This window comes from Periplaneta americana, chromosome 9 (genome assembly GCF_040183065.1).
Source record: "Periplaneta americana isolate PAMFEO1 chromosome 9, P.americana_PAMFEO1_priV1, whole genome shotgun sequence".
Lineage (NCBI taxonomy): Eukaryota > Metazoa > Arthropoda > Insecta > Blattodea > Blattidae > Periplaneta > Periplaneta americana.
In genome coordinates this window covers 104,848,284-104,865,101 of record NC_091125.1, presented here as the reverse complement: position 1 = coordinate 104,865,101, position 16,818 = coordinate 104,848,284, and the positions used below count along the sequence as shown (strand labels likewise).

Sequence of the window (16,818 nt, the reverse complement as noted above, 5' to 3'; positions counted from 1 at the left end):
TTGCAACCACCTGTGAAGCATGGTGGTGGAAAGGTTATGGTTTGGGGCTGCATGTCAGCTGCTGGAGTAGAGGAGCTCGTCTTCATTGACGGTAACATGAACAAGGAACAGTATCTTCAAATCCTGAAACAAAATTTACACAAGAGTGCTGAAAAGTTGGGAATACGTAATACTTTAAAATTTTACCAAGACAACGACCCCAAACATAAGTCGTATATTGTGTGCAATTGGTTACTGTGTAACTGTCCAAAAGTTATCGATACGCCTCCCCAATCTCCCGACTGCAACCATATAGAAAATCTATGGAATGAGCTGAACAGAAGACTGAGAAAAATGCCAGTTTCTTCAAAAGAAGAGTTAAAGAGACGACTGAAAGAGGAATGGGGCCGTACTGATGGAACATATACAAGCAGGATCGTAGCCAGTATACCCAGACGGTTGCAGCATGTTATCCAGCAGAACGGGTACCCAACAAGGTATTAATTTCCTGTTGCAGTTGTTATGAAGAAATATATTTTGATTTTCTAACTTTTGACCGAATATTAAGTTGACTGTGATATTTTTGTTTATGTTGATAAAAGAATAAATAGTTTGATTTTTGTAATGTTAGATTCAATTTGGAAAAATGGATTATATTGTTTACTTTGTATGTTGTACAAATATTTTTGTTTTATACGCAATAATGTATTTATTTCGCTTCAAATTGTTTATTAAAGTTTTGAAATATTCAATTTAAAGCCTGACCGAATAATAAGTTGAGCACCTGTAGACTGGAGTAATATTGCACAGAATAGGGACCGTTGACGGGCTTATGTTAGGGTGGCAATGAATCTGCAGGTTCCTTAAAAGCCATTTGTAAGTATGTGCTGCCATCTTTAGGAAAATTCTTGTACCTGTTGTTCAGCAGCGCCACAATTACTCATGTCATTTGTTGTTATCTGTGAAATTACATTCTTGCAGTGTGTCGGCATTAGTTTGGAAGAATTTATGTGCAGTACTCTTGAAGAATGAATGTTGATCTAAAAATTGAAGGAATTCTTATACAGATTAAGGAAAAATTGAACGAAGATCATGTTAAACTCTGGCTTCCTCCGTATTACACGGAAGATGGTGAATCGAATGAGGAGGAAATACAGGTTAGGTTTTATGCGGTGTTGCACAATGATTTGAAATGTCAATGTGTGAAGGGTAGAAATGCTTGGTAAATAATTAATTGGAAACTTATCATTGTTGGTCTGTTACTTTATTATAAAGTATTGACATGTTTATGATCATTTAATAATCAAAATGTTTCTAAAGCATTTAAAATATGGACGAATTTCAAAAGTCATGTTTCCTTTCACAGAGGAAAACTTGTCATATTTATATTATTATACTAAGATTATCTCGGAAATGATGTATTTAATACACATAAGCCTAGAATAAATCAATTACGTATTTATAATTTAGCTGTAATACATGGGTTCAGAGCTAGTGCTTATATGTATTGGTAGGCAATAAATACCTTTGCCTTGTGCACGTTTCATGTCTTTTTCATAACTGTTAATTAATATACGCACAAAATTATTAAAATGTTAGTTAGGATGCATGGAATCCGAGACATATTGCTTGACGGCCATTAAATTGACAGTCTTGAGAGTTCAGAACCAATGTTTAGGCTACCTACCGTATATTTACATTTATTTGTTTACATTATGTGTCTTTTTCACACCTAGTCTTAACTATTAATATATCGGTACACAAAAAATAAAAATAGCCTATGTAGGCTATAGTATTCGACGAAATGGTGAAGGTTACTTATGCACTTGGCACTAGAGGAAATTGCTGAAATACCTTGAAAGTGCCTAGGATTTATAGTATGGAGTAGCCTACCGTTAGTGGAAATTGGATGTGATCACTGGGAGAGCTGTAAGGTACCCCTTTTATCACCAAATTATTCAATTTCTTTGTTATTTTGTAGATTGAAGTAATGTTACGGGTGGGACAAGGATTTGACATGGAACAAAACATTTTATATTTCTCAGAATATCTCTACACATTTATTTTATTCTGACACTCGGAAGGCATTTATAAAATTACCATTTTATATATATTTTGCACAATCACGCTCTTTTTGCATACTTACCATCATTGTTGCATGTCATGTCCACAATAAACCGGGAACGGAAACGACAAAGGGAACGAGAACGTAAAAATTGTTAAAATAAATCTATGTAAATGTGAACATTCACAATTAACGAGAAGCTTGCCTGAGCCCGGAAACGAGAACGTGAGAGTTGGCCAAGTCTTAACTTTGCCGTTCTCGTTTCTGATCACAACCTATTAAATTCGTTATGTTGTTATCAAAAGTCTATTTGATCGTCGTATATTTTATGGCAAGGACGCCATGACATTATTTGTTGTCCATTCATTGCTTGTAACTAACTCAGAAATTCAGTAGAATCACTTTCCCATATATGCTACGTGTATACGTGACCAGATTAGCATGTGAATTGAATTCTTAAATATTCCATGCCTTAAATTTAGAAATTGGTTAACTTGTGTTTATGTTGGCTGGCTTGTACACATTACAGAAAGCCGTTGGTCAAGTAACAGAAATAACCAACTCATTGCAAATAACATCAGAATGCCAGCCTCATGGTCTAGTGATCAGAGCTTCATGATGTCCCGGGTTCGATTCCCGGTTAGAGCACAGGAATTTTTCCTTAAAGGGGATTATTCCTGTGTTCGTCCATGGTCTGGAATTTAGGTTAAGTTTAGATTTAAGACCTCTCCTGGCAATACATTATCATAATCATCCTATCACATCATCGGGGTAATGTAACGCCGCCTTCCAGGTGCCCCAACCTCAGAAGTGGGTTACAATTAAGCCACAGCCAGGAGAGAAGACCAGAAATATCGAAAAGACAACTTGATGGCATTGGATAAAAAAAAAATATTTCTCAGTAAAAATTCTTTTCTGAAAATACTCCATAGCTCATACTGTTTATAAATAAAGTTTCACATCTTTTTATTAACAAAATTGAACATTTTCAGGAAAAAAAAAAAAACATACCGTCTGGCACTTCAGTGAGCTTTTAAAAACTTGTGTGCGGTTACAGGTGGAACTTGCGAGTGGGACAATTTGTTTGAGAGGCCTATTTATGAATTATTGATTTCTTCTTACATTTGATAAATAGAACTGTGAATACCTACATTGTAACAAACATAGTTATATAAACTTTTTAAATTGTAGAACTAATTATTGTATACAATATTACATCTCATAAGCTTAAATGAGTGGAAAATGAAAAAAAAAAAAAAACATTTAATTTACATAATGTAATGCTTGAGCAATTTATGATTAACTAAAACATTCCTGTTTTCTCAGTTCAGGGCTTATTCAAATAAGAAATGTCTCCTGCTGTCATGGTACACACAACTTTCTCTTTACCATTGTTTGATCTCCTGTAGATTCTTCTCTCAGTTTTGGCCAGATCAAATATCTTCCACTTTTCTCCATATAAGAAAGTGTCACGTGATTATTTTCATTATCCAGTTCTTTGATTTCTGCCATGTATGAACGAATCACAATGTGGGACTTTTTCCCATCACTGGTAGAACAACCTCTGCAAAGTCTCAAATTGTCAGATTCAAACAACGCTCCATGTTCAGTTGATTAAAACTTCCTTTTCTCTTTTTCATCATGCTCCCTTTTCTTTTCAAGATACAAACTGTAGGCTTCCTCATTCATTTTCAATTTTTGTCTATTTCTGTACTCTGATGTTAGATGACATTTTAAAATAAATTTAAAAATGTAGGTAATCTGAAATTCAAGAAATTACATCAAGAAACAGTTGGCACATGTACTGCAACCCATATATATGTGCCTCATCCACCCTACTCACCCGATCTGGCTCCGTCAAACTTTTTTTTGTTTCCATGGATGAAGAAATGTCTGAAAGGAAAGTGATTCAGTGATGTGGATGACATCAAAGAAAACACGCGAACGGCTTTGAACAGTATCCTGTCTCAAGAGTTTCAGCACTGTTTTCAGCAGTGGCAAAAGTGTTGGGACAAGTGCATTAATGCACATGGACAATACTTTGAAGGGGACTAAAGTTCTGTGAATGTAGAGTTAAAAAAAAAAAAAATAAAATAAATAAAAAAAATAAATAAATAAACCTGTTATTTTTGGGTCCCCCCTTGTATACATAAATTATATTTAAAGAAATGCAATTTTAGTGTAAAGTTGTGTAGGTTATGTTCGTATTCTGTTTTCAAATTATGACTTGAAAGAATAGGATAATTTCCAGAGAAATATTGATCTTCTTCGAACTTAACGAAACTAACTTACCCTAACCTACCCTACTCTACTCTAGCCTAGCCTAGCCTAGCCTAATTTAGTTTAGTAAAGAAGGGAGAATGACTTCTTTGTGGGAATAACTGATTTTGATTTTATGGATACTAACAAATTTTATCTGTAGAATGATGTACATGTACTTTGGGTTGATGCATAAGAGAATTACTTGGCTGCTAATTGTTTAAAGAGAGAGTTTTTGCATAAAAATATGAATTAGTAACCTAACCTGTGGAGAGTGATATATCCTCTTTTAAGTAAATTTCTCATCTATTTGATGTGGTTTATATTTTTCAATAGCTAATTAGTTCTATAAATTTTCATTTCTGTATATTGCAGAAACTGACGAAGGAATACAGTTCCTCTCTGGGAATTGCAGAAGATAGCTGTTTAGCTGCTTTGAAAGAATTACAACAACATTCTTTGGATCGTCTTCGTGAGCGGGACCGTTTCAGAGAAACAGGCTTGGCTACTATTAAGGTTAGGGTTCCTGACGAGAATGGTGGACGAAGGATTATTTCAGTAGAAACAAAGTTGTCTGCTAATGTCCAAGAAGTGCAGCAGACGGTTGCATCCCAAGTTGGTGTGGAGTTCGACAGGTACTTCACTTTAATCAAACTTGGAATTGGTCATGAATAATGTTAGAGGTTGCGAATTAAACTGTTTATTCAGTTTATCAATTATGTATGTATAAAAATTAAGTTTCTTGTAAAATTGTTTGTATTAGTCTGTACTTAAGCCATGGATAACATTTCAGATTCCTGGCAAATGCTCTGTACTAATCCTAGCCCATTTATACAGTTTTATTGAGCCACCATCATGCTGTTTTCATTTTTTTTGTCCTTCATAGAATCAATAGAAGGAACTGAAAATGTCTTTTCTTATTGGTTGTAGATGTATTTTGGTAAATAGGCTACCGAATATTATACTAATAGATTTTGCCATGGAATAAGGTTTTTGGGAAGTCAATTAAAGTTTTGTAATGAAAAACTTTACAGATTTTGTTTTTAAATTAATTGCACATTGCATAAATTTCATGCTTTGGAGAGTGTGAAGTGTGTTCAGTATGGATTTTTCCCAGTTCTTAAGATTCATTGCAGCCTGTTTAAAGTAATACCACAGTCTAGTATATACGATCACGAAGCTCAATATGTAATAAATATGCATCCGTAGATAGTTACTAACCACTGGGATCGCTACTGTCGCCTCATTACAGACAATGCGAAATAGTACCTGCAGAGTCTATTGTTCCTAGCACCCTCACAACTCAAGCTTCGTGACTGTATATACTAGAATGTGGTAATACTGTAATCCCTCGCAAGCTCTTTTGTACCTCTGTATGTGATAAATGTCATGGAAGACCATAATTTATAATGAGACAATTCATTTAATTTACTTGTAGTTATCTGCTGGAGGGCAGATCTTTCATGTAATCAACATGTAACTTAGTCATAATGTTTCCACACGAAGTATTTATATTCTTGTTTTGTTACATGTTCTGAAGATGGCAACTTATGTCGAAAACATTTAACACTGTAAATGTTGTAATATTCTGCTAATTGTAGCATTGTGATTTTAATAAGCAATGACGGACATACCTATTCAATTATTGCAAAGGAACTTATCGGACTCACACATCATGTTCATTAAATTTTGTTTTAGAATTAGGTGAATGATTTTTGTATTACATGTTGTTGTTGACCAATGCTAAGGATCTTGGATTTCTTTCATTCTCTGCTGGTGTCCCAATAGTATTTGGTGAGCAGTGATGGCAAAATCAGCATCAATTTTCTTTATTGTCTTTATTCTTGATGGAGTCGGCCTCGGTAGCATAGTTGGTATAGCGCTGGCCTTCCGTGCTCGAGGTTGCGGGTTCGATCCCTGCCCAGGTCGATGGCATTTAAGTGTGCTTAAATACGACAGGCTCATGTCAATAGATTTACTGGCATGTAAAAGAACTCCTGCGGGACAAATTTCCGGCACACCGGCGATGCTGATACAACCTCTGCAGTTTCGAGCGTAGTTAAATAAACCATAATTTGAATTTTCCATGATGGAGTTCTGATTTTTACAGAGGGTACACTGTGAATGGTGATAGATATTAATCTGATGTAGATGAGAGGTGAGACAATATGTCCGGTGGTTAAGTGAAATATAGCGATAACCTTTTTCCGTTGCAAATGTGTGTTGTTATTACTGTATAGTAGAATTTCCAAGATTTGCCTTCGCTTTTCTTCAGGGATTCCTGTTTACAAAAGGAACTGTATTACATGTCAGTTAAAGAAAAAGAAATGCAACATTTTAAATTATTACGGATTAATATATGGACATTAAAGTCAATTTGTTTATTTTAGTATTTTTTTAGTGTTATTAAAGTTGTTTAAATTGTGGATTAATTTGTATAACATTAAATCATTTCGTTTAATTCAGTGTTTTGTTATAGTTTTATCAAAGTCGTTCGATCATATTGGCGCAAAAAAAGTAGTTTCGAAATTTTTTGTTGTTTTAATTTGTTTGCACTTAGCAAAGTGAAAAAAATGAAGTGAATAATAGTTTAAGAAATTAAATTATAAGTGGTAATGTAATTTACAACACGATAAAGAAAATGAAGTGTTGCAAAATGGGTATGGCATATGAGAATGAATGTGTCACCTTTGTGAGAAATTTTGTTGTATATATTCAGGTAGTAACGCTATATTTTTAGTTGCTCTTGTTTAGTTATAGTTAATTTGTGGTAGATGTTTTTGTTTATAATGAAATACTTTCTTTGTACAGGATCAAATTAATTTGGAGTGGCAAAGTGTTAAAGGTGAATACAGATCTTTCTGCTCATGGCGTTCGAAATGGAACACAAATAATGGCAGTAATACTTCATAGTAACCCAAAAGAACTACAGGTAAAGAAGTTATTATGATGTTGCTTTGAGAAATTAAAAATTCACAGTTACAGTACTTGGAATGATATTTATAAAGTTCAAATTTCTAGTTCTTTCTCACTGAATGACAATCATTTTAACTGATAATGCTGTTTTGTTTGAAACCTTTTTTGTTGTTAACAAGGATATTTTAACCATTAATTTAAAAATAAACTTATTTCGTTCTTATAATGCGTAACTTGAAAGAATTGCGGTTTAAATATACAAGACTATACTATTGCTGGCTAGCAATGCGCTTGAAATAGAGTCCCAAAAGAGAAACAATCTTTTAAGTATATATTTCATTTTTGTCCACATGTAAGTGATTTACAATGGGAAGTTGAATACAAATAGTTACTGTAAAACCTCGAAGGGATTGTAGATATAATTAATGTAGTTATGATCATCAGTGGAAGTCACTTCAGAAGAATGTCTGTTGCACAACACAATACACATCCTGAGAATGAATCAGTTCTCGATGACAGCTTGCTGTAAGTAGTGCCGAATAAGCACCGATCACCATCTTCATCTGCGGATGAACACAGTTTCTTTTGTTTACATCAAGATCAACCTTAAGCCGGCTTTAGTTTTGTTGGACATTGTGAAGTTATAGTTGTAATAATAATAATAATAATAATAATAATAATAATAATATAATAATAATAATAATAATAATAATAATAATGGTAATAGAGATGGTTGTGATGGTGGTGGTGGTAGTAGTAGAGTCAACCTTGACTATCCATCTTAATGGCCAGGACATAAATAATAATAATCCATGGCACATCAGCCTAGTCTGACTAGCTGATGGTTGGCCTCACATTCACATGCTTCAGCAGAAGTGAATGATTATCAAACCAGAACAGAAGGTATCGTATAATGATCTGATATTATAGCTGGTTTTCGAAACTGGATTCTGTTACCTATTTTAGCTCCCCAAATACATCATGATGCTACATGTAAACAATATTAAAGATCAGTTTTTCATGGATTAATACTACCAGGAAATGCAACAAAGGATAGAACGTTGTATTTTCGTCAAATAGAATTTCAAGAACAATGCTGTATAATGGTTAGTTTGAATGTCTGTTAGCTGTTCCTCTTTTTTTCTCTCCTTATTCGTGTTGAGAAGTTTTAAGTGTTAGGACGTTATCCTGTGCAGCTTAATGCTCAAAGATAAAAGTGCAACATCTATGCTGATCCAATAATGGCTTACAGAATTTCCACAATCACTTACTTACTTACAAATGGCTTTTAAGGAACCCGAAGGTTCATTGCCGCCCTCACATAAGCCCGCCAGCGGTCCCTATCCTGTGCAAGATTAATCCAGTCTCTATCATCATACCCCACCTCCCTCAGATCCATTTTAATATTATCCTCCCATCTACGTCTCGGCCTCCCTAAAGGTCTTTTTCCCTCCGGTCTCCCAACTAACACTCTATATGCATTTCTGGATTCGCCCATACGTGCTACATGCCCTACCCATCTCAAACGTCTGGATTTAATGTTCCTAATTATGTCAGGTGAAGAATACAATGCGTGCAGTTCTGTGTTGTGTAACTTTCTCCATTCTCCTGTAACTTCATCCCGCTTAGCCCCAAATATTTTCCTTAGCACCTTATTCTCAAACACCCTGAACCTATGTTCCTCTCTCAGAGTGAGAGTCCAAGTTTCACAACCATACAGAAGAACCGGTAATATAACTGTTTTATAAATTCTAACTTTCAGATTTTTCGACAGCAGACTGGATGATAAGAGCTTCTCAACCGAATAATAACACGCATTTCCCATATTTATTCTGCGTTTAATTTCCTCCCGAGTGTCATTTATATTTGTTACTGTTGCTCCAAGATATTTGAATTTTTCCACCTCTTCGAAGGATAAATCTCCAATTTTTATATTTCCATTTCGTACAATATTCTGGTCACGAGACATAATCATATACTTTGTCTTTTCGGGATTTACTTCCAAACCGATCGCTCTACTTGCTTCAAGTAAAATTTCCGTGTTTTCCCTAATCGTTTGTGTATTTTCTCCTAACATATTCACGTCATCCGCATAGACAAGAAGCTGATGTAACCCGTTCAATTCCAAACCCTGCCTGTTATCCTGAACTTTCCTAATGGCATATTCTAGAGCGAAGTTAAAAAGTAAAGGTGATAGTGCATCTCCTTGCTTTAGCCCGCAGTGAATTGGAAAAGCATCAGATAGAAACTGACCTATACGGACTCTGCTGTACGTTTCACTGAGACACATTTTAATTAATCGAACTAGTTTCTTGGGAATACCAAATTCAATAAGAATATCATATAATACTTCCCTCTTAACCGAGTCAAAAGCCTTTTTGAAATCTATGAATAACTGATGTACTGTACCGTTATACTCCCATTTTTTCTCCATTATCTGTCGAATACAAAAAATCTGATCAATAGTCGATCTATTACGCCGAAAACCGCACTGATGATCCCCAATAATTTCATCTACGTACGGAGTTAATCTTCTCAAAAGAATATTGGACAAAATTTTGTACGACGTCAACAAAAGTGATATTCCTCGAAAGTTACCACAGTTGGTTTTGTCCCCCTTTTTAAAAATAGGTACAATTATGGACTCCTTCCATTGTTCTGGTACAATTTCCTTTTCCCAAATAGCAAGTACAAGTTTATAAATTTCGCTATATAATGCACTCCCACCCTCTTGTATTAATTCTGCTGGAATTTGATCGATACCTGGAGACTTGTACTTTTTCAGATTTACTATCGCAATTTCGACTTCTGTAAGCGTGGGTTCGGGTATAAATGGCTCAGCAGTTTGTATTTCAATTTCGTCCCGATCATTTCTATTTGGCCTATGTACATTTAGTAGTTGCGCAAAATAGTTTTTCCATCTGTTTAGGATTGATGGAGAGTCTGCAAGCAAGTCACCATTCTCATCCTTGATCACGTTTACCCTTGGCTGATATCCGTTCCTAAATTCCTTTATACCCTTATATAAATCTCGAATGTTTTTATTCTTACTATTTGTTTCTACCTCATTCAGTTTTTCCTTCAAGTAACCTCTCTTTTTATTCCTAAGTGTACGACTTGCTTCCCGTCTTTCATTGAAATAATTATCTCTCTTCTCCTCAACTGGATCCTGTAAGAATTTCAATTTTGCCTGTTTCCTTCTTTCTACTACCATGCAACAATCTTCATCAAACCACGGTTTCTTTTTCTTAGTTTCATAATAACCTATGCTCTGCTCAGCTGCAATTTTGATACTATCTCTGATATTTTCCCACACGCTATTAACATCTAATTCTTTCTCAACTTCGTCGGAACTTTCTAAAGTGGCAAACCTATTCGAAATTTCGACCTGATAATTTTGCTTAGCTTCCTCGTCCTTTAATTTCAAAATATTGAATTTAGTAATATTAACTTGTTGCTCTACTCGCTTGGCTACTGATAATCTTTCTCTTAATTCTCCAATCACCAAATAATGGTCAGAATTACAGTCTGCACCCCTGAAAGTTCGAATATCTACTATACTAGTATGTCTCCGTTTATCTATCAAGATGTGATCTATTTGGTTGTGTGTCAATCCATCTGGAGAAGTCCAAGTATATTTATGTATATCCTTATGGGGGAATGTTGTACTTTTGACAATTAAATTTTTCGATGTGGCAAAGTTGACTAATCTAACTCCATTGTCACTACTAATTGCGTGTAGGCTCTCTTTTCCAATAGTTGGTCTAAAAATATCCTCCCGTCCTACTTTAGCATTGAAATCCCCCAATAAAATTTTCATGTGATATCTAGGGAACTGATCAAAAGTATGTTCCAATTCCTCATAGAAGCTATTCTTTATATGGTCGTCTTTCTCTTCTGTAGGGGCGTGAGCATTTATAACTATGATGTCGCACCATCTACCCTTAAGTACTAAATATGATAACCTGTCACTGATAAATTCGACCTTTTTTACTGCTGATTTTATTCTTTTATGAACAAAGAATCCTGTTCCTAATTGGTGATTATTGTTTCCTTCCCCATAATACAACAAGTAATCTCCTATTTGTGATATGTCATTCCCATCTAACCTAACCTCTTGTACTCCTACGAAGTCTATTCTATATCTAGCTAGTTCTTTTGCTACTAATGTTACCCCTCCTGTTCTATAAAGACTAGTTACGTTCCAAGTGCCAAATCTCAAATCCTTATTCCTTTGCTGTGGTCGTGCCAGAGAATCAGTCCTATTCCGAGGCTTATTATAGGGATACGTAACAAGCTGTTTTTTACGGTGATGGGTTGTTAGCCCTTCGCCCAACCCCCAAGCTGGAGGACCACCCCTTATCGGCTGTCCACGACTGCTTATTCAATATATTCGCAGCTACCCTCCATATCTGGAGGCCGTCTCCTCTATCCGCAACCTGAGGACACGCCATGCCGTGGTGATAGGGACCCACAATACATGGCTTCCACAATCACTTTCGATGGAAAAATAATATTCTGAGAGATTTGTAACAAACAAGTATGTAACAATAGTTGAAATCTATTTTAATGAGTAGGCCTATTATAATATTTATACATCGACTGAGCTACGCTGAGGCAAAATTCTTTTAACGACAACTACACTGTAAGCCTTTAAATTGCAGTAGTTATAGTATTTACGGGTCATTGAGACTGGTTCTAGTAGTAAGATAAGAAAGAAATGTGTAACAGCATAGAATTAATTAATGTTTATGGTAACCTTCAGATTCAATAAAATATAGTCCTATGTCTCGAATTTGTTTTACCCTCTTCTAAAAAATAGAAAATACTTACTGCTAAATTTTTTAATGAAACTAATTTTTTCTGTTTTTGACATTTTGTGGTTACTACTACCACCACCACTACTTGACATTGCATGACAGTGTACAGTTTCGTGTATAATTGCTGCTGCACAATGAACTCTTTGCAGGCAATGGAATCCAGGCACAAAAAAATGGAGAGTACCCTAGCTGACGCCAAGTTACTTGCAGACAGGAGTAATGACAATCTTAATTATTACTTGCAAGTAAGTAAATTGTCGATAGGAACACAATACTTCTTGTACATCTCCTTCGTGCACACTTTCTTCTTTATCCATTTCCACTCTTTTTCTACAAATTAAAATTCTATATGTACGGTTAAGTTTTATTATAACGTAGTCTTTGGTGATTGAGTCACTACAATGCTCGCCACTAAATCTGATGTTTGTGCATTCAAGTCTTTATAGATGTTTAAGAGCATAACAGTTCTAAGCATGATTTTCTCTTGAAAGAAAGCAAAGTTAGAATTCCCATCTTAGATATAATTCAATCAGAAATAGACCTCCTAGAAGAAATCGCCAAAAATCAACACAGTAAAGAAAATTTAAAACAATTAGCCTTGAAACCATCAACATCAGATATCCGGAAGACTATTGGATAAGAATTTATACCGATGGCTCGAAAACAGACCCTCAAGGAAATGTAGGAGCTGGTATTTTTAGTAATCTATTTTGCTTCTATCTCCCAGTTGGTTATAATCTTTCTGCCTATGATTGAGAAATTGAAGCTATACATGTTGCCTTAAATCAACTTTTATTCCATATGGATAAATTCACAAATGCCGCCATCCTCTCGGACTCAAAAGCAGCCATTTTGTCCATAAATAAAACTGACCACCCCTACACAGAACAAATCAATAATTGTCAAAAAATACTTGCAACTTTAAAAGAACGTGGCAAAACAGTTGTGTTACAATGGATCCCAGGACATTGTAATCTACATGGGAATGAACAGGCTGACACATTAGCTAAGAAGGGTGCAAATCTCAAACCCACGGAAACTTTTGTCATTTAGCTCAGTAAAATAATATATCAAGCAACTACAAAAAAATAATCACCAACAAGAACTGGACATAAACATTTCGCAACAACGTAGGAAATTACTGAAGGGTATACCTCCTGAACCCAGAAGACTAGCAGTTGCAAGCTTTCGTCTTAACACTGAACATGACATCCTGGGTAAACACCTCAATCGTCTTGGCATCCTTCCATCATCATCCTGCATTTTGTGCCATCAACAGGAAGACATGGATAAACAACATCTTGCAAAATGCTCTGCTCTGAAATCCTCCAAGGAAGTCGACCGCTACTGGGAAGCCAGAGCCCGAATGTTTTTAATTACTTGATCCGTAGTTTTGTTCACCACTTTCTTGTTTTTCCCTCAGTTGGTGATAGTAAATATCATGTACTAGCCTTTAGACAAATAAATATTCAATCATTCTATCAATAAGACTAATAAATTTCATCTTATACGTATCATTCACTTGGAAATGAATTTCTCTACACTGCCAGAGTAGCAGAGGAAGATTTTTCTCGACCATATCTAAATATGATAATGATAAATTTATATTTTCATGGTTATACTTAAGACATTTAATGACGAACAATAGAGTCCGTGTATATCATGTACATATCTGTGTACATTTGTTTTTGCATGGCATATGTTTATGATTGTGTCAACATGATTGCACGTACATGCGGGGGGAGGGGGGGTGTGTGTGTGTGTGCATGCCTGCGCGCGCATGAATAAAAGACGTCTGTTTTCCTGTCCTGAATTTTGCACAGATATAATCATTGTCTTATGATGATATGAACCTATGCCAGATACTGTATTAGCAACTGGAAAGACTCCGTCGCTATGTGGTCAGAGTGATAAGACTAGCACTTGGCGACCCGCATAGCTCAGGCACATGTGCCTGTGAGCTGCAATTGTAACTGCGCTCAGGTGTGGATTCAGTTCGTGCTTTGGTCTGATTACCTGGTTGGGTTTTTTCTGAGATTTTTCCCAACTTTAAGACGAATATGCGAATCATTGGCCTCATCTGTTACCAATTTCATCAGCACTAAATCCAGTATCTGATATAGTGTCTTTGAATAACTGACTAAAAAGGAAAGAGTGGCACTTGTTATTAATCTTCATAGCGTAGTTCTCCCCTCCCCCACCAGAGTAATCTAACATCTTACAAATTTGGATACAGGATTAGTCGAGTAAAAATAAAATCATTCAACTTCAGTACGCCTATATAATTGTGGCCTGTTTGTGTTTGTAGATCACAGATCAGTCTGGCAAGCCTTTGAATCTTCCTCCAGAAGAACGAAAAGCTTTGGTCATTGCCATGTCTCTCCATGAAAAGGGAAGAGTAGCCTTAAAGAATGAAGACTATGCATTAGCTCTTGTTCTTCTCCTGGAAGCTGACAAAGAGTTCAGGTCTGTAGAATCAATATTGTTTCGATTTTTGTCTTATGTCGTAGAGTACAAATGATAGTTTCATTTTCTTTTTTCCATTGGACTCTCCATTTATTTTAGTTCCAGGGCTAATCTTATGCTTCTGCTATTTGTCATTATTTAATGTGACCAGTTTTATTTAAATTTTCTCAATTTTTATGTGTGTTATATTCTCCAATTTATCCATACATGATGCTATCTGAACATCCTAGTTCTTTTCATTGTTTTGCTGCACTTGTGAAGATAATTTGTTATAGTTGAATATCGACAATAGTTAAATAAGTTTTTGCCTTTGAAATTATTGTCTTACGCGTTTTGTAGCCAGTGTCAGTCTCAGCTGCTGCAGTCGGTGGATAATTATGCTGTATTGAATCTCGACATAGCTTGGTGTTACCTGTGTTTACGGAGTGTTACACATATACCAGATGCGGAGCAGAGGTTACAAAAATGTGAAGAGAGCTTCCATCAGAGCTATGGGCCTAATTTGGAGAGACTCTTAGCGCTAAAAGGAACTACAGGTAAGGACCACTATATATGAAACTTCAGTATATACTCAAGATGATTTATAATTAATGTACATAATTTGAGGAGGTAATCCCTCACATTCCTGTGGTACAAATAGCTTCTATAAACTTCGGTTTGATTTTTGTATAAAAAGATAAAATATTGCTGTTATGAATGGAACTCCATCACTATCTCACAAGACCGTGTGCACCTAGGGAAACCTAAAACAGAACAAGTAACAGTTGAGCTTGTTGGGCTGTAATAAGCCAGGGATCTGGGTTCAAATCCTGCTCTATAAAAGTTCAACATTCCCAAGCATCTGTTTCTACTGAATGAAACACGAGCTGTACTGTGAGGTAATCGAGCATAGCATTATTGTTCAATTCAATCATTTGGCCGACTGAAGGTGTTTTCCAGGTTGAGTCGGCCACCCTTTATTTACTATTTTTTCTGGAATAATTTTGACACTTGAAAGTTGAGTTACAAGGTATAAATAACATTTCTTAGGTTAAGAGTTTTCCAACAACATATTAAGTAGGGACTGTAAAAATATGTAAAAAAGAAGTGGCCAACTGCAGACAGATTAGATTGATTGTACTTAATTTTTATATGCCAAGTTCGGACTATTTGTGTGAATTATTGAAATTATTATGACCACATACCTTATAATCAAATAGTCTACAGAATTCCCCAGTTTTTTTAAACAAATGTAGATGTAATTCTATTTTCAAGTACACCCTTTGACAAGGAAAATGGGCACTCTCCTCTAGTGTGAATTTGTTCGGGTTTACACGAGATTCACACAGGGAAATATTAAGCATCGAGGTCCAAGCATGAAATCAAGTTATAGCAGCGATGTACTTGTATGTCACGAAACATATTCCCTACATTGCCTTTATGGCTTGGTGATAGAGCTCTTTATTCTCATTACAAAGACCAGACTTCGAATCTCTCTATGTAAAATGCATGCGTGTAAACACAGCATGTAACTTACAAGCAAATGTTCTGATGGGGGCAGATAAAAAAGTTAATTTTTTTTCTACCACCATGTTAATAATGCCACAAAAAGTGCTTATACAAATTTGGCCACTTGACCGCAATTACGAGGCCATCTAGAAAGTGATTTTCCCTGGGACCGTTTATAGAAAAAAGCACAATTGCATGGAAATATTTATTGAAGCAGATACTGCAATTGTTACGCTATTAGTCAACATACCCCCCACTGGAATTGAGATGTTTGTCATATCATGAGATCAATTTTTGTGTCGTAGAAGTCAGCCATCTCAGATTGGAACCAGTGTTTGACTGCATCTGCACCTCTCTCCATCGATCCCATGATATGAGAAATGTCTCAATTCCGATGGAAAATATGTTGCAAAATAGATCAACAATTGCTATGTCTGTTCCAATAAATTTAGCCAATGAAATTGTGTTTTTTTTTTTTTTTTTTTGTTAATGGCCCCTGGCGAATTTATTTTTTTTATACGGCCCTTGTAATTGCTGTCGAGTGGCCAAAATTTGTATAAACACTTCTTTTGACATTATTAACATTGTGGAAGAAAAAAATTTAACTTTTTTATCTGCCCCCATCAGAATGTTTGCTTGTTAGTCTCTGAACAGCGACAAATTTCCATGTCAAATAGTGTACAGTCTTAGGAAAAAGCTTTGTCGCACAGATACTTTGTAAGTTCCAGAAAGGAGGCAGTGCGCATGATCAGACATACAACGAAACAAAACTATTTTATTACCTCAACTAGTTTTTCTCTTGTGAACCAGGTCGCTTGTCCTCTG

General features: G+C 35.5%; 1 protein-coding gene across 2 annotated transcripts in view; it reads left to right on the top strand.

Moving 5' to 3' along the window:
- LOC138706349 (NEDD8 ultimate buster 1-like) overlaps positions 1-16,818 on the top strand; it is a 70,780-nt gene that overhangs the window by 39,711 nt on the left and 14,251 nt on the right. Inside the window, exons 1-6 of one of the 2 annotated variants that reach the window (XM_069835521.1) lie at positions 904-1,136; positions 4,679-4,938; positions 7,115-7,235; positions 12,189-12,284; positions 14,348-14,505; positions 14,845-15,041. In XM_069835521.1, the coding sequence (XP_069691622.1) occupies positions 1,008-1,136; positions 4,679-4,938; positions 7,115-7,235; positions 12,189-12,284; positions 14,348-14,505; positions 14,845-15,041 (961 nt within the window). In that variant the 5' untranslated portion in view covers positions 904-1,007. Of the gene's footprint in view, positions 1-903; positions 1,137-4,678; positions 4,939-7,114; positions 7,236-12,188; positions 12,285-14,347; positions 14,506-14,844; positions 15,042-16,818 lie in introns of those variants that run through there. The other variant, XM_069835522.1, reaches the window with a different exon arrangement.